This window comes from Athene cunicularia (genome assembly GCF_003259725.1).
Source record: "Athene cunicularia isolate RWA chromosome 5 unlocalized genomic scaffold, athCun1 chr5_part1, whole genome shotgun sequence".
Lineage (NCBI taxonomy): Eukaryota > Metazoa > Chordata > Aves > Strigiformes > Strigidae > Athene > Athene cunicularia.
Genome location: NW_020799101.1, coordinates 29,740,103 through 29,763,370, shown reverse-complemented (window position 1 = coordinate 29,763,370; position 23,268 = coordinate 29,740,103). Strand labels below are relative to the sequence as shown.

The window sequence follows — 23,268 nt, the reverse complement described above, 5'->3', positions numbered from 1 at the left end:
GGACTATATCCCCATGGGATTCTACCAAGCAGATCCCTAAACAGACCAAATTCTGCTCTCTTGGTCAATTGCTTGACTTTTGAAATATTACAAATAAGTCATGGTTGAGTATTAAATATTATGATTTTTTTGTTTTGTAGTCACAGCACTAGCTTTAAAACCAGCAAGACATAAATGCAAAAAAAACCTGATTGTAAAATTAACATTGCTTCACACCCATTCCCTAATCAGTCACAATGCTCTTTACACAGAATAACAAACTTGTGAGCTTACGTGTATGTTGGCTCCCAAATACGTCTTAGTTTGTCAGATTTCACATTGCCATTACAGGAAAGCTGTAACAATTTCTGTACATAGTAAAAGATGGTAGATCGAAAGTTTGTTAGGGGCAGTTCTACTTCTCGAGTTGTTCCAAGACCTGAAACTTTCAAGGTAAGTGCTAAACGTGGCGAAGGCATGCACTCAACCTCTTCCAAGAGTTCTGAATGAGGTGTACCTGCATGTGAAAAATCATTTGAGAAGCCATTAATACAAATATATAGTGCAAGACAAGTTGGCTTAAACATCAATAAAATGGCTCAATACGGACATATGAAGGCTTCCTGCACACATGCCAAAGAGATGATGCTGAGATGTAACTATGAACTATATCTAAGGGCTATAACTGCAGCACTTCCTTATGTGAGTAAAGCTCACAGGAATTTCTGAAATCTCTATTGATCCCTACCTCTTGATAACATCCCCTTTAATCACAGCACATGCATTCTTCTTTTCATATACAAGTATCTTTCTGTTGTACTGACTCTTTCACCTCATAAAAATTAACGGTGGCTCATTTCCACATAAGTTAAACCTACATATTCCTTTCTGTTATAAACACTGACTACACCCACGTTGCTAAACAAGAATGAACTAAGTAGCAAGATCAGGTGCTATGCTGCTGGTGGTACAAACTGCTCAAGTACTCCATTAGCTTTCTCCTTGCCTCTGCTTTGGACTGTTTCAACAAGCCCTCTCCAGTCAAAGCTGTTCTGGGTGGCTCAACACACAGATTATTCCCCGCAGGTGAAACTAGACATACTAAGAAATTTATCACTAATCTGAATTAAATTCATGAGTATGCTTATTTTACACAGCACTTAATTTACTTTTCCCTCAATAATGCTTGGACCTGAAGAGATAGGTGAAACTGTCATTCAAACAGAGAAAGGCCACATGGCCACAAAAGCATGTTTCACTGGTTAATAGCAAGAGGATCCCCCATGGGCCCTTAAACAGTGAGTCTCCATCCTAAACCCAGATCAAGTATCACAGATGTCTTATGAGCATACCTGGTGGAGGGATTTCTAGGTCAGTTGTCTGTTGAACATTAGTACGACCAGGTCTTGGGTCAAAAGCAGGAACCAAAGCAGAAAACTGCCGTTTCAATACATAATCATCATCCCATGTTCTCCTACGGCCTCCTTTGGTTTCATACTCCTCTTCTTCCTAAAATGACCCAAAAAAGAAATTGTTTTTTAGATTCTGGTACGAAGAATCATTTGATCAAAAATTTACAACTTAGGAAATACAGCAGTCATGTACACTAAAATTAACACAAAAGATACCAAACCTGGCACATAACAGTATTAGCTCCATTTAACTAGTCAAGCAGAAATCCTGATAATTATCAAAATCACAGACATACAGAACTCAATGTAAATTGGCTAACCTTACAACGGGTGTATTTACAATTTCTGGAAAGACTGAAACTTTCCATGAAGAACCAGAATGTAGGGAACTACAGAGTATTGCAGGCTAGCAAACTTGCTGTAGATATTTTCTGTATTCCACAGACTTTGGAATATCAAAGATTTAAATAAATTAATGGTGTCAAAATAAACACATAAATTTTTCTGAAAACAAGAAGTACTTTTTTGGAAAGTGTATACCTATATTGATATACAAGGTTTACATGTTTTATCCAGAGATTAAATCAAATACCAAAATACTGGAACTATTATGGCAGGAAGAAATCTGATTTTCAACAAGCTTTAGTGAGCATTAATTGCTTATGACTTTTCTACAACAAGCTTTTTATCTGCTAAACTCCTCATTGAGAAAAATTACATTGTATGTCAGAGGGAACAGGACTGGATTGGAACCCAAGAAAGGATAATTTTCTTTTCCAGATCTGATTCTTGCTGTGCAATCTTCAGCAAAGACTAATTTAGCTATTTCTACTTTGCCCCATGAAGAACAATAGTAACTCCATTTAATAATTTCTGAAAAATTAATCAACAATCTACAAATAAAAGTTATTGTTTGCATTGTAGATCCACTTTACTAGTACTGGTTTGTCCATTCCATATTTGTGCAGAAGGTGAAATAATGAAATATTTAGTAATGTGCTTGATTTCTATTAAAAGCATAATCACAGTAGGTTAAAATGGTAAGTATTTTGGTTCAAATGCCTAAAAGTTTGTACATTCATTATAAGCGGAAGTTTCTACTATTCCATAAAATTTTACATTTATGTAATTAGTGAAGTCTTAATTTTTCCTCTTAGACCCTGCAATATCCATTTTGATCACTTCAGTGGTGGTAGAAGACCAAGCATTATTCATACTGCTAAAGAACAACAAAATGAAAAAATGGTAATACAGGCAAGACGCACATGGACTAACCAGCTGGGGTCTGTCTTGCCTTTTTTTTCAGAAGAGGTATTTCCTCTGGCATAAAATTATTACAGTTTGCTTCACACATCCCACAACTGTATCATTACAAAACTCAGCAGTCTACCCGCAAAATCAGACCATTTAATCAGCCAGTAAACTAGTGATCCATCATTTCCACTATCTGTCAACTTTTTCCCAGGCTGGCTTTAAGATGTTAATTCTGACCTATAAGGTCTCAGGGTGTGCTGGTTTTCAAAAAAACCCACTGGAATTCCATTTTGCTGGAATTGAAGGTGGTACAATCAAATCTGTACAGAAAGCAGACTGCCCTGTTAGGTGTCCTGTCTACTGAGGCCTTGCAATTTTATCACATCCATTTGAAGGCACAAAAACAACTTTCTTAATACTCAAAATATACGCAAGAATGGGGAAAAGGGACAATGAACTGCCTTTGAAAAGCAGTATTCAGTTTGCAGCCCCCAAAAAGTAGAATGTGATTTTAACTTTGGCATTTCATTTAGAGTTTTAATGGATCAGTACTCCAAACTAAGAGTCCAAAATCTAAATACATTTGTTTTAATGAATGGAAATATTATAGATAGTACCCCATATTGCAAAAAAAATCTGTGGATTTTTAATGCCTCTGTTAGTCAATTAAGATATCTATGCAAACTATACTGTACCATAACTTCCTCATATTCTTGATCTTCTTGGTTATCATCTTCATTTTCATCATCTTCTTCATCTGGTTCAGGTAGATCCTCATCATCATCTAACTCTGCCAACAGAGTACTAGCTCGGCAGCTATCAAGGAAATCTATAATACATATATATATTTACATACAGAACAAAAGCCAAGAATAAATTTCAAAGCAAAATTTTGGAAAATTAGAGAATAGGAGCATTGGGAAGAGTGAAAAAACAAGAGAAAACTAGAACATTGTTTATGGCATAATAAAATTAAAAGCTGTGATAAAAACATACACCTGACAATGAGTGCAGGGGTCTAGTCAACAGTTAACAAAAGAATCACTTAACATTTGTATAATTAAGAGTGATAAGCAAGTGATCAGTTTCTCATTTGCTTTTATCGCTTATTTTAAATTACAAAAGATGAAATAAAAAAAAAGGGTACATAAATGTGTATTTTGCCTGATTCTATGTCTAATTAATTTTAAAAACAAGTTAGCGATGTAATTTCCACTAAGAATGTGTGGCTTAGACCTCAAATTACAATGTAAAGGACATATAAGAGGACATTTATAAATATAAAAGGACATTTAAGAGCAACATTTTTAAAGATTCAACTGCTAATTAATTTCTGTAACAAGAAGCTGAAGGCAAGTGTAAAGTTCAATTTTATTCAGCAAGTACTAAGACTTAAAAACCAATCCCCCCAAACGAGAAAGGAAGTTCCCAACAATTCAAGGTGGACTGGGATGAATATTTGAACTTTTACATCTTTCTAGACACATATAAACCATCTGTATCAACCAAATACCCTTTGAATTGTTGCCAATGGCCCAACAGAAATTTTAAGATAATTCTATTTGCCCGGTTGTTTATGATATACTTTAAGCCTTGTCACCCGATCAAATGATACTTAACTGAAAGAATGGAGATGGCATATGCAAATATCTTAATTGACCACCTCCAAGCAGCTCAATTCAAATATCCATTGAAATTACCAGATATTTAAGCAATTTCAATACACAACAAAATAGAATACAATCTTAACCCAATCAAATTTTTAACAAATCAGGTATCTTTTAACCTCTCAGAATCCAATAAACTTTACATTAGGAAGTATTTTCCCATATCTAGCCCAGGTTTTTTCTTGATATCATTTCATCAACTTGATTCCTAGATATTATCAACCTAGTTAACTAAATCTTCTTTCACAGTACTCATATCCTCCAAATAACTTCTGTCCTAATGTCTGTTTCTAGCATATAGTGCCCACATAACTCTGGATTTTGTTTCTCAAATCATATAATTCCATTCTCCATGTCATTTTCATTTCTGTGTTCTTCCCAATTTTTTGCAGTTACTATTATGGTACTGAGATACTTGGAACCTCATATACTATACGAAGTGTATAACGTGCCTAATGGCAGACGCTTTTCAATCAGAGTAATACAAGGGACCTCAGACTGAGCATGCAGCATGTCTACAGAACACAATGAGAGTAACATTTTGGTTTTAATTAGCAGTTCATATGCAAACTACATTAGATACTAAACTTATTTGATTAAGGAAAAGATTAATTGCCTGAATAAACTATATTGTAAATAATAATAACATGGGATAGAAACTGATGGAAATAGAGATCTGAAAACATAAGGAAATACTACTCTGTTAACATTATTTTACTTACTGCCCTAGTAACATATGAACAGCTCAACTTTCAAATATGTTTCAGTAATTAAACTATATGAGAAAAACATAACAATGGAAGAAAAGGAAAAATCATTAATGGGAAGTCTGCTTACATTCATTTAAAAATGAAACTTACCATATAAAGAATATTCTGCCTCCTGACCTGTATCGCTCTCACTAGATGTTGATGTTAGGCTAGTAGTTAGAGTATTACTAAGCGACTGACCAACAGATAAAACTGTAGTTGCTGTAGCTACATTGCTGCTGCTAGTAACACTGGATGTAGACATGGTCACTGTTGATGTGGTACCAGTTGTAGTCAGATTAGGAAAACTTTGGGCACCCATAAGAGGAGAAGCTATAGATAAAGATATGGTAAGATAAAATAAATGATTTGATGACTTAGAGTACAATTTACATGCATGACTCCTGTGTTGAAAAATATACTGGGGTTGAAAAATTATCAGATGTGTTATTTTACAACAAAGAATAACAGTCTAAAGGGGAAGGGTTTCCCAGTGCAAAAGTGCACCCTAAAATGCAGATGCCCATTTCTGAGAGTATTCCCTTCCATACATTTAAAACAATTTTATTAAATAAATCCCCAAATCCCAATGTAAATCTGAAATTACTTCATTTCGTTTTCAACATATGAAAAGTATTTCTGATATATGTTACTCCAACACTCCATCTGTCTTTAAGCTTAAAATGTAATTTAAAGTCTAAACAACAAGATCATTAAAATTACACAGGGAAAACAGTTTAACTATACATAAATGAACTGAGAACAGAATATGGTAAGACAGATGCGAAACTCGTGATTTTTGTGCATTTTTCTTAATTTCTTAACGCAACTCTGACTCATTATCTTTCACATAACTATTAGCACATATACTCATGATGGACAACAAACCTGAGTTGGCAGTACTGCGAAATGTGACTTCATACCTTACTTATGTTGGATGATTTATATAAATAATTTTCAGAATAAGCAAGCAACAACTAAGAAGTTACCTTACTGCACATTAAAATAAAAGTAAATGCATTTTAGTTAACAACTGAAACAAGCCTGAATTTCACTGTAAACTCAGTTGAAAGAATTTCCAACAGTGTATATAACTAAGTTATACCTGTGTGTAACTACACATTTACATCCTGATCTTCAAAACATTTTCTTGAATGTTTATCTTCAAACAAGAGATTAATCCCATGTTTACACATGCAAATTTGAGGGGTCATCCAATACTTAAATTGAAACCTTATGGTTTCTGATGTATCTTTACTAAAATTTATAAAATGCAAGTTTTGTAGTTTTAAAGTAAACATTTTTGTTATTGCAGCTTATGTAAATTGAGGCACTGCTTTCTTAAAAAAATAAAATCTAAATTCTGAATTTCAGACTATTATTATAAAGGTTTGCAAAGGTTACTACCCTTGAAGGATACAATACAACAAAGATTTTTCCCCTAACTGCATTTGGTAGCTTTTTGAGAAAAATAAATGTTACTGTTTCTATTTTTGTTGTTCATCAGATACATTTTTTTTCTTCTTAGGAACATAAGTAACAGTTCGTAAATAAAAATATAATAATGCAAAGTATCAGGAAAGGTGACCCAAGCGGGTACAGTGCTTGAAATTATTTCTATGCATGGAGAGGGACAGAATGAAATTTATATTCAGGGTTATTAACAGACCTATGCTCAATCTCCATGAAAGCATGGAAATTTTCCAAACCAAACAGTTTTTCTTAAGCTGTTCAGTATTCATATCTTCCACTTTTAATTAATAACAGTAAATTCTTTGCTGTTATAATAAACAGAAAAAGCCATTAAGTGTCAGCATTTCATTTGCCCTGATTTCAAGAACAAATTGAAACTGGCCACCCTAGACATCACTTAACTCCTGACAAATACTTATGTTTTTAAAATGTAAGCACTATACCAAGTCCAGAAAGACATCACTAATCATGATTTCAGACTTGACTTTTTGGGTTGGGTTTTTTGAGTTTTGTTTCTAAACCTGGACAGGCCAAAGAAACATTAAAAAAAAAAAACCCAAGCCACAAGCTTTTTACAATGGTCTAATAGAATTTCAGTAAGATTGCTCTAATTTAGTTTCTCAGCTTTTTCAGGGCACAAGTTTCCATTTACAATTTCTATTTGTATAAAATGCATTAAACAAAATATATCCTACATGAGGGATAATTTTAAAACATGAACATATCTTAATATTAAATCCAATTTTTAATTTGCCACATTCTTATTTCCAATTTTAGCACTGTATGTATCAAATATTCACAAAATCTGTTAAACATGTTATTGAAGCATCTTACTATGCTTTGCAAAGATGATCCTTTCCCCCAGCACAAAACTACTGCAGAACCAAAAGGCACTATCTGCCTAAAAGGGTATCAATTACTAGAAACCTTCCCTTGAGTATCTTATTTACATTTTTAATGCAGGCTGAAAATATGCGTGCATGTCCCTAGTATCAGAATTATGAATGTAAGAATAAATTAAAAAAAAAATCTCCCCAACAAAAAAAGAAAACACTATTAGAAAAAATTTAGAAATGCTAGAAGCAAAGACCACAGTTTTAAACATGGAAGCACAGAAGTCATAGAAAAACATGAAAGCTTAACAAGAAGTGCTTCTTTCTGACTTGGGTAATTTTAGTTTTTCTAACCTGCATACCTCAGGAAATGCAGCTCTCCAGTTAAAATACTATCACCATCACTGAACAAAATACCTAACAAGGCTGGTTGAGTAACAACTCTGATAGGAACATGCTGAAAACTCAGAGGAGTGAATTCACAAGAAGCAGGTTTACAACTTACCTGCTAATATCTTGATTCTACATATAATCTGAGAACATGCAAATAAATATTAAAGCATGTACATAATGCTATTTAAATCATTGTTAACCACAAAATTCCTTATGCTTAATATGGCTGAACAGTTCCCCAAATCTAAGCCTTAATGACCACACCATCTTTAGAAAACATACACAGTATTAGAGTACGTTAAATTATTTGGCCTGATAGAATGCAAAAATTTTAGTAGATTCCAACATACTGCAGTGCACTTCTTTCTACTGTGTTCTTAGCTCCTAAACTCAGAGACTTCACAAAGTGACTTTCCTGAAGAAAATGGAAAAATTAACAGAAACAGGCAGATACAGGTGAGTATGCAAAATCTACACAGATCAGAAAGCAAGAATATCCCACATGAGCTACTGTTGCTACCCTTTCAGCCTCTTAATCTAAACCATACACTCTCTCTTCCTAAACATGTAATAGACATCAAATTCAAATTATTTTCTAAGTGATGGGTACCACAGTGTAATCTGAGAACACAGGGCAACGTAACACTTCCCAGCTGACAGGAACTCTGTGAGCTCTTCATGAGTTCTACAGGTACACACAAAGTCAAGGCTGCTCTAAATTCATTTCTCTCTCAGGCCAACAGAATCCAAACTTTTAAGTCTAATGAAAGTCAAAGAAACAAAACCAGCTTCAACTAAAAATAAACATAGCTTACTTACTTGCACTGCTCATGACATTTCTTCCCAAAGTATTAGTATTGTTATCACTGCTACTTCGACTTAAATTCATGTTGTTTGTGGCATTGGTACGTGCTATGTTTGCCACTCTTCGTACAAAGGACTCCAGGCTGGAAGTTTCTCGAGATGATAAGTTGGGAACGCTTGCACTGGAGCTCATTGGTGCCCCAGCAGCCAACAAAGAACTGACTGAGAGTCTGTTACTTGCTGAAGAGCTTAGAGGTCGTTGGGAAGCTGCTTCTTTATTAGTCAGTTCGGAGACTGAACTCACATCAGGAGAGCTTACGCTAACAATTCCCATGGATATAGCACTGGACTCCCCAGGAGTACGTATTGAGTTATCAGGACCTAACTTCCTCTCTGCATTTTCATTTCCCATGTCCGCTGTTAAGGTGCTGGTGCTTGCACTGGAAGATGACCCTACTTCAGCCTGAGGCACACTATCAGCGGAAGACAGAACAACAATTGGTTCATGGACGTCAGTGCCTGAAACTATATTTTGCTCCATTACACTTTCTGATCTCCGCTCCATTTTGGTCGAACCCAAGCTGATGTCGCTGCTACTGGCCACGCTACACACAGAACTGCTGCTTCCTTTTCTACTTGAGGAGCCTGCAGCAGCAGTCGTCTTGTCTGGACAGTTGTTTTTCACCAAGCTGCTCCATGACTGCGTTGTGCCTGAAACAGTGGATGAAACAGGTTTGGGTGATGCCGCTGAATCAGGGTCGTACCCTGGTGCAAGCTTGAGGTCAAACTTTCCTTCTGCGCCCATACGGTAAGAGTTAGAGCCACCAGCATCCCAGGTGACATCAATCCAGCCTGGAAAGGGACAGGAGTTTGTGAGATCCAGCAGAAAGCAGATAGGAGCGTGTCAGACAGTAGCTCCACAATGTGGGATCAGCTTCTCATAAGGGCTGCGTGTCTGAATTAACAAAATCGCTAGATAACTCAACGCCAATTAAAAAGGAAGTGGTTGAATCTAAAGAATTTGGTATTTTAAAGTGTTGTTAACATTGAGGTAGCAAGCATGATCAGCCCAGGGTCCCAGAATCCAGCCAAAAATAGTTTCCTTCAGGAAGGAACCTAACCTACTAGGATCTCCCAAAATTTTATTATTAAATTCTCTAATAACAGAAACATATATTAAAATGTATCATCTTAACTTTATTAATATCTGTCAAGAAATTACAATTCTGGCAAGGGCATTCTATGGTGTTTTTCTTTGTTAAATGTTTGTGGATAAGCAAATGTATGTGACAGAAGACATTTATGAAACTGATTACTTTTGTATTTCTTATTCTCGCCCTACAAAGTGAAAGAATTACTTTACTGATACTCAGGTTTTTAGTTCAATAATTTACACAAATATTTCTTATTCACAGGAAAAGTCTTACAGCAGTCAGGTAAGGACTACAAGTAAGATTTCAGGGTTGGCAAGAAGAATACATTTCACAGAAAGGAACTTTATACTGGGACCAAAACAACACTGAAAAGAGATGCTACTCTTCAATTCCTTTATTAAGTGATTATTTAGACTACCAGTATTTTTTTTAATAGTTATAGAATTGGTCTGCAATAATGAGGATAACATTCAAAATTTAGCTAACTAGGACAGAAAAAGGGGCAAAACAATTTATTTTTGCTTGACTGAGTATGACTGAGTATGTACCACAATCTCAATCACGTAAAAAAAAATTCTTTCTAATATTTCTTTTTGTGTGTTAACTGTAACAAAACTTATTGTCACTATTTTAATTGATACATGTTTTCTTTAAAATTAAAATCTCTAAAGCTCAGTCATCCAATGTAACCTCAGACAGAAATTCAAAATAAGATGTCAGGTTCAGGTATACACACCTATTTTTCTTTAGTAAAATAGACGAGAGCTAATTTGAAGTAAAATACTAATTCTAGGACTGTCAGGGGCACTTTTACCTTATAACTATCCAAAAGCCATCACTTCTAGACCAAAAAAGAAGATTACAGGCAATTTTCTGTTTAGAAATATCACTCTGGAGGAAGAGTATTATAAAGTTTTCCGATAGGACAAGAAGACATCTCATCCCCACAAGAGGATGTTCAGATCATGTTTTTCTTCTACGATTTTATTCCATCTTCATGAGCTATATTTGAGTAGATTCATGTTGCTAAACCTTTGAAGGGTAAAGTTGTGAAGCAATTCTGAATTTTTCTTTCTACAGTTTAGTTGCATTTCTTACCAAATACAAAAAAAAAAAAGTTCCATACTGTAGCTAAACAGTGTAATTTTTCCCCTTTATGAATAACTGAACAGGGTCTCGTAAAAGAATAACTAAATAACTGTCCTTGCTTTGTCTAGTTCCTTTTCCTTAACAAAGAGTTTGAATTCTGTACTTCTTAATATATATTATGTACTTGGAGTCTTACTGCTCCCCCATTACATATCTAAAACAACTCAAGATTTGTCTAAACTTGTGAATAATGACAAAAAGTCAGTACGATACTATTTTCAAAATTCTATTTGAAAGACAACTGTAGCAGGAATAAGAGCCTGCTGATACACATTTCACATTGGCATCAACATTTGCTAAATGAACCTCAATTACACCTGTTCTTAAATGGGTATGTTTTACTGGAACATAGGAACAAAAAAACTGATTTAGTAGAATACTACTCACCAATAATACCTAAAGTCTTCAAAGTGAGAATGTGGCTATGGATACTGTTGCATCTGATAAGAACAATATACAGATGACAGAAGAATTCCCTACAAGCTATACTGAATGACTTAAATAAGATTCAAAGTTTCAAAACATTTTAAGACATTGTACTTTGGACATTTCTCCATGTTTGAGAGCTGACAACTCAGAAACTAGAAGAAAATTTAGAATCTGACTAAGATGAGCCTAAGAGTGGCTGAAGATGCTTCAGAAACAAGGCAAGTCTTATATACCCCTAAATAGGGGGAGAAGACAGAAAAAATTGGAAAGCATGCTCAGCTGACAAGATCATCACCTCTTCTGGAGCCTCTTCAATATTTTAGCTTCCTAAGCACTGACTTCCCTGGTGCTGTAGGTTTTTATTTTGCTCCGTAAGTTAATTACTTTTCATGCTTTCAATTAAAATAGCAACTTGATCCCAATGAAGCTAGCAAGGGAGGAAAGGTACAGGATACAAAAAAAGTCAAGAAAAATATTGCAAATGCTAAGCTAGAAGAAATGAAGAAGGTAATTATAGATTTTGCAGGCCCGAAGGTTAATCAGTTTGCATGAATCACCTTCACATACTTTTTCTTCTTTGCCACAGATGCCCAAATAACAGTTAGGTACTTTAAATAAGCAAAGCTCTACAAAAGTTTCATTTCCATCAAGAATTTTTTTCATGCATTAAAGTGGTCCACCTGTGAAACTCCGTAACAGTTGTAGTACTTAAATTCCTTCTTCCCAAAATATTTAAAATTTCATCAAGACACTACAATGGCAATACTTTAATGCCCATTCCACATGATCTAATCATGCTACAGACATTTAAAAATTCAGGCAATTCATGCTCACCATTATGCAATTCTCCTGTAACAGTGCCTTCACCCTGTGGGCTTCCATCCTGATCTCTCCATTTCCAATCAATTCCTCTGATTACACGAGCTCCTGGAACCATGTATTTCAACACCTGAGAACGGACCAGACGTCGCTGCCTTCGCAAATTTGCTTCAGCTTCTTTAGCAGCTTTTCCTACAAGAAATGTAAATTGAAATTAAGAGACTTGGAAGTCTTTTGGACTCCATTTCTTCATTGAATAGAGAATAATTTTGTGTTTGTTTCCAAGCAAGTTCTACTGCAAAAGTTATCTTGCTTTTTCACACGGATTTTTATATTGTTTGTTCATTAGCATTTCAAGAGAACAAATAGGATGTACACATTCTTCTTCTTACCCAGCTGATCTTCACATACTCCATTCACAGTGCCATAAAGTTCAAATCCAGACAGGGAGAGGTAGTGTGTTTGCCCACTGGCATTCTTTCCCATCTGTTTTATTCTAACATGTCTCCAACCTTGTTTCTCATCTTTTGGAGGATCTAAAGGCCATGTTGCTGTAGACCTTTAAAGTTATTTCAAAGGGGGTGTGGGATCAAAAAGAAAAAACACAAACAAAAAAACAAAATCACGCAAAACCAAAAAACCTTAGTAACAAAGCAAACAAAACCATAATGGTGATCATGTACGGATAAAAAGCTGAAAACTGCCAAGAATACAAGATACATAAAATCTATTAACACTAGGGACAAACTCTGAATGAGCGCTAGTGTTACTATTTTCTCAAAAAAATATCAAGTCCAAAATTTATAATGATGGAAAAGCACAAATGCCATTATGTGAACCACACGGAGAGCTTATGAATCACTTATATTGCAGCCCATCCTTGATAGTCACCTAGCATTTCTTTATATAGTTAGTACACCTACAGTACACGTTATATTAGTCTACAGTCAAGTAGTACATTTTTACCTAAACTCAGTTTTATAAAAAGTGATCAAATACACTGACATACCCTGGTTCGTTGAGACTACAGTCATCAACATGAGTATACAAAGTAGTCCAGTTCTGACCATCCTTAGATACCTGGAAAACCCAATTTCTGAGAGCAGATCGTCCATAACCTCGAGCATGGCGTAATGTATAAGCTGATGGTATAACCCAAAGGCCAAGATCTATGGCAAACCAAGCATTCTTATCATCGTTAGTATGACAATTGAGAGCTGAACTGTCACGGCTTAGGATGTCTTCTAAACGGCCATAAGGCAGATTTCTTCCTTCTGAAGAAGTAACCACTACTAACCCATAGGCTGCTGGATTTACCCATTCATACGCGGTTCTGTATTAAAAAGAAAAATGTATTGTTCAATTATTGCTCACATTAAAAAAAGAGAGGTATCAGTTAACATTTGACATTTACTGTAAACTAAACAGCTAAGTTTATTACAAATCAAAATGATTAACATTATTTTAGATAATTAGATAACTTTAGAGATGTTCCAAACATCTCTTTACTACAGTGGTTTAAAAAGCAAAGCAAACCAACAACAAAAATACCCCAACAAAAGCAAACCAAACCACGGCAAACAAAAACAAAGATCCAAACTTCCCCACTTCCTAATTTCTTAGGTAAGCATATGAGCAACTTCTCAACACAAGTTCAGAGATTCAAATTGTTCTATTATTCGAATAAAGCAAAAAATGTAATTGTATTGATCAACAGTAAATGCAAAGATATCTCCCACTCCTAGAAAAATTACAACAGATTTCATTTCATTATGAATTCTCTACCCACCCCGGACATGGATCACAGTTTATTCCATCTGACTTCAAAATATTTAGCTTTGAAGAAACTCACTTTGCATTTGTCCCAATCCAGTAAATAATTCCATTTTCATCAAAATCATGTTGATGCCTGAACACAAATGTTTGGCCTTCACGCAGTTTTCGTACAAAAACAAATGAAGCCCTATCAAAGTCGTACCATTGCTTTGCTACCTACAGATAAATGAAAAGAAATCATATATTAGAGATGCAGAATGCAACCATTTCTTGTGAACTATCTGTGTGGTACGTTGCTCACCATTTTCAGGAGATACTGTTCTAGAGATTCAACAGTTGCCAACGGCTCCATCTTTAGCATCCTACCAGTTCGATCTATTAAAGATGTCTCCCCTGAGGCACGTTCCAAACGAAACCTCAAGCGCCTTGTCAATATCTGAAAGAGTAGCTAAACATTAATACAGGCTTTTCTGTTTAGGTTTTGTAATTTTAAGAAAAGCAATATATTTCCCTGCAACAGTTTTAGTCGTGTATCAAGTATTTTTGTTGCACAATTTAAGCAAACTATATTCTAATTTAATGCTTTAAAAAGTGATCCCCTAGTACTCCATTTTTTTCAATTAACCAAACAATTATTTAATTATTTAATATGACAGTCAATGTATAAGTCAGTTACACATTCAAGCAAGTATTTTCTCACTTTCTACATGTTTTATATCTTTTATTTCCAAATCCTGTAGACTGGCAACTACTATAATATCAAAACTGAAAATGTTTTTTTCAAAATACCCAATAACAACAGTGATTTTGCAACTTTCTACAACTATTTTTTCTAATAATTTACCATCAAAACAGAAATATTCAAACTTCTCTGACATCCTGCAAAATCCTGAAGTGTACTTTCAAACAGAAAAAAATTAAGACTCCACACAAACTGGACAAAACCAAGTAATACTTTTAGCCAAACTGCAGCTTTCCTTTTAAGTAGCTGCTGATCCTGCAGGTGCCTTGTATTACCAAATGAACACACAGTCCTAGAAGCGACCCTCTTCATGATTATAGCCCATCCCCTAGTCATCTCAAATAAACAGGTCTTACAATTGCCTTCAACAAAATGCTCATTCAAGCAGTAAGGACACTTACTAGGGGCATATTTACATATAAAGTGAACAATACTTGAAGAGAAAAGAAACAACAAATGCATTATCTCTTCAATCAAAATTTTCTTTCAATGCACAGTGTAAAGTGACAGTAGAGGAACATCCAAACATTTATGTTGTGTGTTACAGGAAACAGATGCGAAAAAGTTTATTGTCCTTTGCCTGGTTCTATCCACTTTTAAGTTTGTATGAAGCATATTCTTGTAATGTGTGTAACTTCTCCTATAATTCACATATAACATTCAGATGCGCATCAGTCAGTGTGACATATTGTTATCACGGTACATTTACCTGAAGATTATACGTAGATCCTGGTGTATCATATAAGTGGAGAGGTAGACGTTCAATAGATTCCAACACTGCTATCAATTTCCGAATTAATGCAACTGCTGGACGACTGTGAAAGAACAGTTACTATGTTACACACAACAAAGAGAAAAAAAATTCTACAGTATCTCAGAGAACAGTAACCAGCTGTAGCAAATATCTCTGCATGCTATTTCTACTGATATCATCTGTTCTAGGCATGTGATTACAACACAGTAAGAAAAATATTAAACTGTACAGTGATGAAGTTACCTTCATATCTGTCAACAGATGTACATTCAGTACATTAGTTGACTCTTACAGAAAATAGTGATTCAGTAAAATTTTCAGTATAGCAGAATCTGTCTTTTAAGACAAATTTTCTACTCCAAAGACAAACTGAAACAGAAAGAACAGTTCCTTGGTCTTTATTTTAAACAAATGCAAAGGGTTTTTTGGTTTGCTTTTAGTTTTACCTTTCATCGTCTTCATTTTCACTGAATGCTGTTTTGAAAACATTTATTCTCTCTACTAGTTGACTACAGTCTTGTTTCACATCTAAATCAACATTCTAAAAGAAAAAACAGAAAACAAAAAACACAAAACACGTTATTTCTACGACAAAGAAATATATTTATTCTTTACACTAGCCAAACCATCTGTCCAGCCTTGCTGAATTCCTTATTTAAAATCTGTACGTGAAAAGCTAAATGGTAGCTGCCATTAGAACTGACCAGTGTTGATTGAAAGATTTTTAATGGCTTATTTGAACTGAAGTCATCTATTGTGACTGCATATATTCAACAGGTAGACCACTACCTGGAACAGGTCTGCCTGGTTTTCAGCAAGATGGGAAAATGCCACATTTATAATAGATTTTTTATAAATTAAGGCACATGCCTACAATATTTTTTAGTAAGTTTTTCTTCAGAAAACTAAGGTCTATAAACTCACATTATTTAAAACTGTAAGCAACGATTGAACTAAGCCACTACTGCACATTTCATATGGAGAAATAGTATTCTCATCCTTCAACAGTACAATTAAGTTTTCCAGAGCAGTCTTCATTAAATCTCTCCAAGTATTTTCTCCTTCAATACACTGGAAGACAAAAAGACAATTATGATGACACAAGCTAACTCTTTTTCCATTTGCTTCATTTGAAAAATAATGGCCCAGTGAAGTACGTAACTAGGAATTACATGCATTAAGAACCGCCACATTTTAGACAGACATATTGCAACTTTCCATCATGACAGACTACTCTCAACATTATTATGTGCTTTCCACCAACATCACACAGTACCTGTCTGTTTGTATGAAGTTCCCATGAAGACTCTAACTGTGTTGCTATGTTCCTCAGTGTTACAACTACTCCTCGAGGCATGCTTTCAACAGCTTTAAAATGATCGTCATATAAATCTCTTGCCATAGTGCGTACCTACAAATTGATTTTGATAATCAGAAGTCATACCTTAGTGTAACTAGGCTATTACTATTCTCCAAGATACTAGAAACTTGGTCATCTTTAATAAAGAATTCCATGACAGACACAAACAAATAGGGAAGAACCAAAAGCTATCACAGATCATGAAATGCAAAGGTTGTGAAAGGATAAAAGTACAGTAGAAATAAATGGAAATATACAGATTCTTATTGAAACTGACAGAAGTGAAGGTTACCATCACATATTAAAAATTAGAGCACAAATTTAAGGGAAATGACAGGACTCTCAATCTGTAAATCTGTTTCTTTAGAACTGTATCACGGATCTGGTAATCTTTTTATAGAGATAAGATTAAGGGGGTTTTATACAGTTTCTGTATTCAGAATGGTCTATTCACATTTGTTAAGCAAATATACACAAGAAGTCCTTATATGACCTTATACCAAGAATTACTTTTTCTACAAAGTATGGATCACATGAGATACAGATTTGATAAAATAAACTCATTAAACAACATTTTGTTCACAAAAATAAATCCTCAAAAATGTTTCCTTCTCATTATCAACATATGTGCTACAATAACGCGTTTCACAAGCTTCAGAGCTACATAGTACAATCTTGGATATGAAAGAGCACTGCCTTCCTTTTATCATTCCACCTATCCTCATTCACACAATATTTCAATTTTCAATTTAGTGTCACATTTCCTCAGATATAAGGGTTCTTACACGCTGCAGATTTTTGTACACAACATATCAGCTGCACTGTTAGAAACTGCAAGAGAGGTCAAGACTGAAGATTAGCTTGAGCCCTTGGCATCAGCTGGCCACAGAACATACTGTTACTTTGTATTTTTATAAAAATCTTAATACTTGATTTCTTAGATACTCTTTTTTTCCCTTCCCCATTTGAGAAAAGAAAGAAGTTTAGAGGAGTCTAAAATGAGGGCTTTTACACACTTTGCTTCACTACCACAACTCTTACAATACAGACTGCTCACTTCCAGCCCCTATCTGTCACGATATCCAGTCTAAAATTAGTATCCAAATGCAGTGAACAGAAGTAATATATGCTGCTGATACAACTGTAGTACTGATCATAACATCTTTTCACATAAGAAAAGGAAGAAACCTATGGAATTGGATTTCTTTACATTTTTAAAAGAAAATTTGTCTTCCTCTAGAAGAGCACAGAGTTTACTCAGAATGTTGCATAAAAGCAGCTGCAGCGGTGCTTTGTTCTGAGTGGAGTTTTCCCCTTCAAGGTTAGCATATAATTCTGTCTAGGTTGAAATCAGACATTTTAATCCTCTAAGAGAAAATTACAACTCCATAAGCATGTTATAAAATAAAACAAACTCAGTTAAATTCTAAGTATAATATTCACAGATGCTCACCAACCTTTTGCTTTGTCTTCTCCAGTTTAGATTTCAGCTTTCTTCCTCTTTTGCCTGTCCAGCCAGTCACAAATTCTGACCCTGTAACGTATTTTTAGAAAAGTCACAATTTCTCACAGGTATGAAAAGCAACAAACAGAAAAACTCTCTCATATACACTTGCTCCTACCTGCACATAACACGTACCTACATACTTACCCAAAGAGGTTTCAGCTGTAAATGAATGTTTTGTTCCTCTGTTAGATTCAAACACAAAGCCTGGCAGATCTTCTTTCAGTATTGTAGCTTGCTGACCATCGGAATTGTGAATAGCAATTTCTCCTTCTTTCAAACAGGTGAGTGACCAGTTTCCTACAGTAAGTTTAGTTGGCCCTGGTGCCGACAAAATTGGCTGGCTTGTGGTAGATGGTTTTACTTGGCTTCGAGCTCTTTGTAACTTCTCAAGGAACTCACTCCTACTTTCTATTTAAAAAGAAACAAACATTATTTGTTTTCTTTCAACAATTGATTCCACAACCATCCCAAACAATTTTTTTTGTAAGAGCAAAACAACTGAGTACATTCAATGCAAAATTCAATTTGAAATTAAGGGTCTTAAAGCATTCTAAATGTCTTCCCAGTATATTTCTGTACTTCAACAGTAATTTACTTCATGATTGCATCAAAGTGGACAATGCAACTCTCTCTGAATGGTGCTATTGAAAAAATGTATTAATTCATCTATACAATTATAATAGGAAGATCAAAGAAATCCATGATAAACTTTTAGTCTTGTAAAAATAATTTCTCTCATTACGGCCAGCACAAACAATTCTCAAAAGTGAGTTTTTAGAAGTAGGAAATCAAATTAATCCTCCAACAGGAAAACAGCAATCAACTTCATAGCTTAAAGCAAGTGGAGAAAAAAATGTTGAACACATATACAAATCAGAAAAAAAAAATCCACAAAATTTTACAAGTCTGACAATCAACATATGCTACAAGCAAATTCGAGCTAATAGCTATTTGCTGATTCAGTGTCAAAGGCACCCAAAACATTTTAAGCTCTATTAAAACTTTTATTCATCTCTTTTGTAGAACTACATTCATCTCAGAGAAGGTAGTCACAATTATGCTACTTCGTACAGTGATATTATGTTAATTCAAGTTGTAATGCAGATGTTACTATTTCTTTTTTAGTAATTACAAAAATTTTGAAGACCTCTATATCTGAGAGAAACACAAAATAAATTACAAAAATATCTAATGGCACCACATGAAACTTAATTAAACACTAATATTTATATGGAGATATTTAATAGGTGACAGAGGATCATATCCTACTTTTAGGATATGTAATCTAACCTGAAATTATTCAAAACAACTATCTCAGTTTTAATTATATTTTGATACTGCAGTAATTAAAAAGCTGCACGCTAATCTGAAATTATTCCAGAAAATTATTCCAGAAAATCTGATGAGTTCATAATTTAAAAAATAAGCATTCCATATAAAATAAAAATACAATAACCTCATTGAAGATTACATCTCAACTTCAAAATTAACAAGTATCCTCATTTTTCAGCATATTGATTTGATAAATACTTTTGTAGTCCATGCACAAAAGATTGCTGTTTTCCTTTTGCTGCAATGATTTGTGCAATAGGTTTTTTTAATTTACCATTTTTATTGTTGTATGATACAAACATAATCCCTATGCAAAAAAAACATGCCCTCAAGGCATAACAATCTTTGTTACTTATAATTCAAAGTATCTAGAGAAGTTTCAAAAAATAATTTTGAAATTTCATACGCAAAATCAAAATTCTCCAGATTTCCATAATTACATTTTAACAAATTTATTATACAGAATGTTGCACTGAAACTGTAATGATAATACATGGTTGGGCATAATTTTGGGTTCCCTTAGAGAGAATTTTGAAACATACTTAAAGCTTCAGAATTACCATTAAATTTCAATTTTTGCATTGAATTTTTATTTTTTCTAAAAATTCAAACAAAGCAAGTATTAAGCTAATGTGGAGAGGGGTGAGTACAGACCTTCCAAAAGTGTTCATAGTATATATGTATTTCCCCCTCCCAGCCCAACTTTCATCATGCAATAAACACTAACAAATGCCATTACCCAACCCTCTATATTCTTGCCAGCCTTGAAGTTACAAAAAAGTATACGATGAGATTAATCAGTAATGATTTAGGACAGCAGAACATATAGTATAGTTCAGGACTTAAAGGTACTATTCTGAGTCAATATTGTACTGTAGTAATTTTAGCTAACAAATACTAGGTTAATTATCTCTTAAATAAAAGAGGCTGCTGCACACTCTTAGAGCTAATGCTTAAATTACACTGCAATGTCAGCACTCTGAGGAGATGTCTATCTGATAAAAGTTGTAAGAAGCCTCATTTAATCCTTGGGATTTTTTCAATCTATTTTAAAAGATGTGTAGAGACACATCATCTTAATTTCTCAATCTGACTTCTGTTTTAGTTTCTCTTCACTCCAAATTCATCTGAGCCATCCCCATTACAGCCACCTTGTACAGAAATAGTAAAGTATCCCCACGCCCACATCATTTGGAAGGAAGAAAGCAGAATTGCATCCAGGGGCTATGAGGATTTAAGAAAGTAACCACATGGATCATCTTAAAATTGTATTGTATGATAAACAAATATCTCAACACAGAAACTGTTTAATTTTTAAGTACTAGTCTCGTTCAAAAGAATGTCAGATACTATGTGGAAAACTTCCATGAAGGATAAAGGAGGTAGTGAGTGCTGGGAGTTTTTCAAAAATGCTCTCCTGGAAGCACAAAAACAGTTAATACCCTTTAAAGGTAAGGGAAGTAGGAAGTAGGTGGAGCAAAAGCCTCCCTTGGCTTGACTTCGAGCTTCTGAGACTTCCCAAAAACAAAAGAGAAGTGTACCAGAGATGGAAAAGCAGACCAATACCCACTGAGAACAATAAGGGCATTGCCAGTGCTGAGATGCAGTTAGAAAAGCAAAAGCTCAGCTCAAACTGAAATTGGCCAGAGATGCCAAAAACTACAAGAAAGGGTTCTCCAGTTACTTAAGCAACAAGCAAGAAACAGAGGGACAAGACTGACCCATTATTAAACAGAAGAGGTGAATGAGTCACCAACAGCACTGAAAAGGCAGAGGTTCTCAGCTCTTTATTCACCTCTGTTTGCCAGCACTGTGGGCCCCCAGGTTTTGGGAACAAAAATCCAGGTTGATGCAGACACAGTCCCACTGTCAGTGTAGGAATTGGCATGTGAAATATTACAGGAGCTTGACGCCTACAAATTGATGGGTCCTGACAATATCCACCCAAAGGTGTTAAAAGAGCTGGCTGATGTCATTGAGAGGCTGTTCTCCATAATCTTGCAGAAGGCATGGAGATGGTGATGACCGAGAATGCTGGAAGAAGGCTAATGTCACTCTCATCTACAAGAAGCCCTTAAAGGTGGATCCAGGAAATTATAGGCCCATCAGTCTTACTTCAATCCCTGGGAAAGTTACGGAACAAATCCTCCTGGGGACTGTCACAAGTCACAATGAAGCACAACTGGGAAAAACCAGCACAGATTCACCAAGGGCAAATCGTGCTTCACAAACCTGATTGCCCTCTACGACAAAGTAACCTGCTCAGGTGACGTGGGGTGAGCAGTGGACATCATCTACCTGGATTTCTACAAGGCTTCTGTTATAGTTCCCCACAGCCTTCTCCTAGAGAAACTGATACGTTATGGTCTAGACAAGTGGTCTGTGCAAGGGGTGGGGAACTGGCTGACAGGCCCACCCAGAGGGTGGTGGGAAATAGCTCCTTTTCAAACCAGCAGCCTGTCACAAGTGGGGACCCCAGGGATTGATATTGGGACCAGTGCTGGTTTATATCTTCATAAGTCATTTGGATGATGGGGTCAAGAGCACCCTGATCAACTTTGCCAGTGACAGCAAACTGAGCGGGGAAGTGAACCCTTCCAGAAGGGAGGGCCACCTTGCAGGAAGACCTGGATAGGCTGGAAGAGTGGGCTAACAAGAATCTTATGAGGTGCAACAAGCACAGTGTAAGGTCTTGCACTGGGAAAACATAATCCAGGAGTGCAGCACAGGCTGGTATCCACCTGTCTGGAGAGCAACTCTGTGGAACCTGGGGGTCCTGGTGCACAACAAGCTCAATATGAGTGAACAGTGTGCTGCTGCAGCAGAGAAAGCTGACAGGGTGCTGGATTACACCAACATCAACCAGCAGAGATAAAAAAGTTATCACCCTACTCTACTCACCACTTGTCAGGCCACACCTGGAATACCGTGCTCAGTTTTGGTCCCCACTATACAAAAAAGATGTGGACAGGCTGGAGAGGGTCACAGAGATGGTCAAGGGACTGGGAAGCCTGTCGTATGAGGAAAGGCTGAGAGAACTGGGTTTGTTCAGTCTTGAGAAGAGAAGGCTTAGAGGAGACCTCATCACCATGTTCCAGTATTTGAAGGCTGGCTACAAAGAAGATGGAGACTCCCTTTTTACAAGGAGTCACATGGGAAAGACAAGGGGTATTGGGTACAAGTTACTCCTGCGGAGGTTCCGATTGGATGCAAGACGAAGCTTTTCCACAGTGAGAACAATCAGCAACTGGAATAATCTCCCCAGGGAAGTGGTGGATCCCCCAGTGCTGCATACTTTAAAGATTGGGCTGGACAGGGTGCTGGGCCATCTTGTCTAGACCACACTTTTGCCAAGAAAGGTTTGACCAGATGATCCTTGAGGTTCCTTCCAAACAGGTATTCTATCATTTTATCATTCTATGATTATCAGATAGTGAAAGTAAAATAAAAGTTTGTTTCGTACATGATCTATTTTTATTTTTTAAAGAGTTGTCTAACAAAAAAAATCAGAGAGCAACGAGATATTTTTACTGAAAAAATGCATTTTCCAACTCAGTGCCAAAAGCTGCAATAAAAACTGTGTTCAAAGAGGAAAACGTATGCTATTTCTATTCCCAGCAAAGGGTGAACAGGAAGAATTGTATACTACAAATAAAATTATTAAAGCCAGGAAGCAAAATGC

The 23,268-nt window shown here is 35.5% G+C and overlaps 1 protein-coding gene across 9 annotated transcripts in view; it reads right to left on the bottom strand.

The window, feature by feature from the left end:
- HECTD1 (HECT domain E3 ubiquitin protein ligase 1) overlaps positions 1–23,268 on the bottom strand; it is a 62,871-nt gene that overhangs the window by 12,948 nt on the left and 26,655 nt on the right. For 3 of the 9 annotated variants that reach the window (XM_026850031.1, XM_026850038.1, XM_026850034.1), the window contains exons 13-28: positions 18,387–18,662; positions 18,205–18,281; positions 16,664–16,798; positions 16,312–16,458; positions 15,834–15,928; positions 15,343–15,448; positions 14,193–14,327; positions 13,968–14,107; positions 13,125–13,448; positions 12,508–12,674; positions 12,131–12,307; positions 8,580–9,416; positions 5,173–5,394; positions 3,341–3,474; positions 1,332–1,488; positions 274–496 (exon numbers count right to left, since the gene is read on the bottom strand). In XM_026850031.1, coding sequence (XP_026705832.1) covers positions 274–496; positions 1,332–1,488; positions 3,341–3,474; positions 5,173–5,394; positions 8,580–9,416; positions 12,131–12,307; positions 12,508–12,674; positions 13,125–13,448; positions 13,968–14,107; positions 14,193–14,327; positions 15,343–15,448; positions 15,834–15,928; positions 16,312–16,458; positions 16,664–16,798; positions 18,205–18,281; positions 18,387–18,662 — 3,352 coding nt within the window. The remainder of the gene's footprint in view (positions 1–273; positions 497–1,331; positions 1,489–3,340; positions 3,475–5,172; positions 5,395–8,579; positions 9,417–12,130; positions 12,308–12,507; positions 12,675–13,124; positions 13,449–13,967; positions 14,108–14,192; positions 14,328–15,342; positions 15,449–15,833; positions 15,929–16,311; positions 16,459–16,663; positions 16,799–18,204; positions 18,282–18,386; positions 18,663–23,268) is intronic. The other 6 variants (XM_026850033.1, XM_026850035.1, XM_026850037.1 and 3 more) reach the window with 4 other exon arrangements.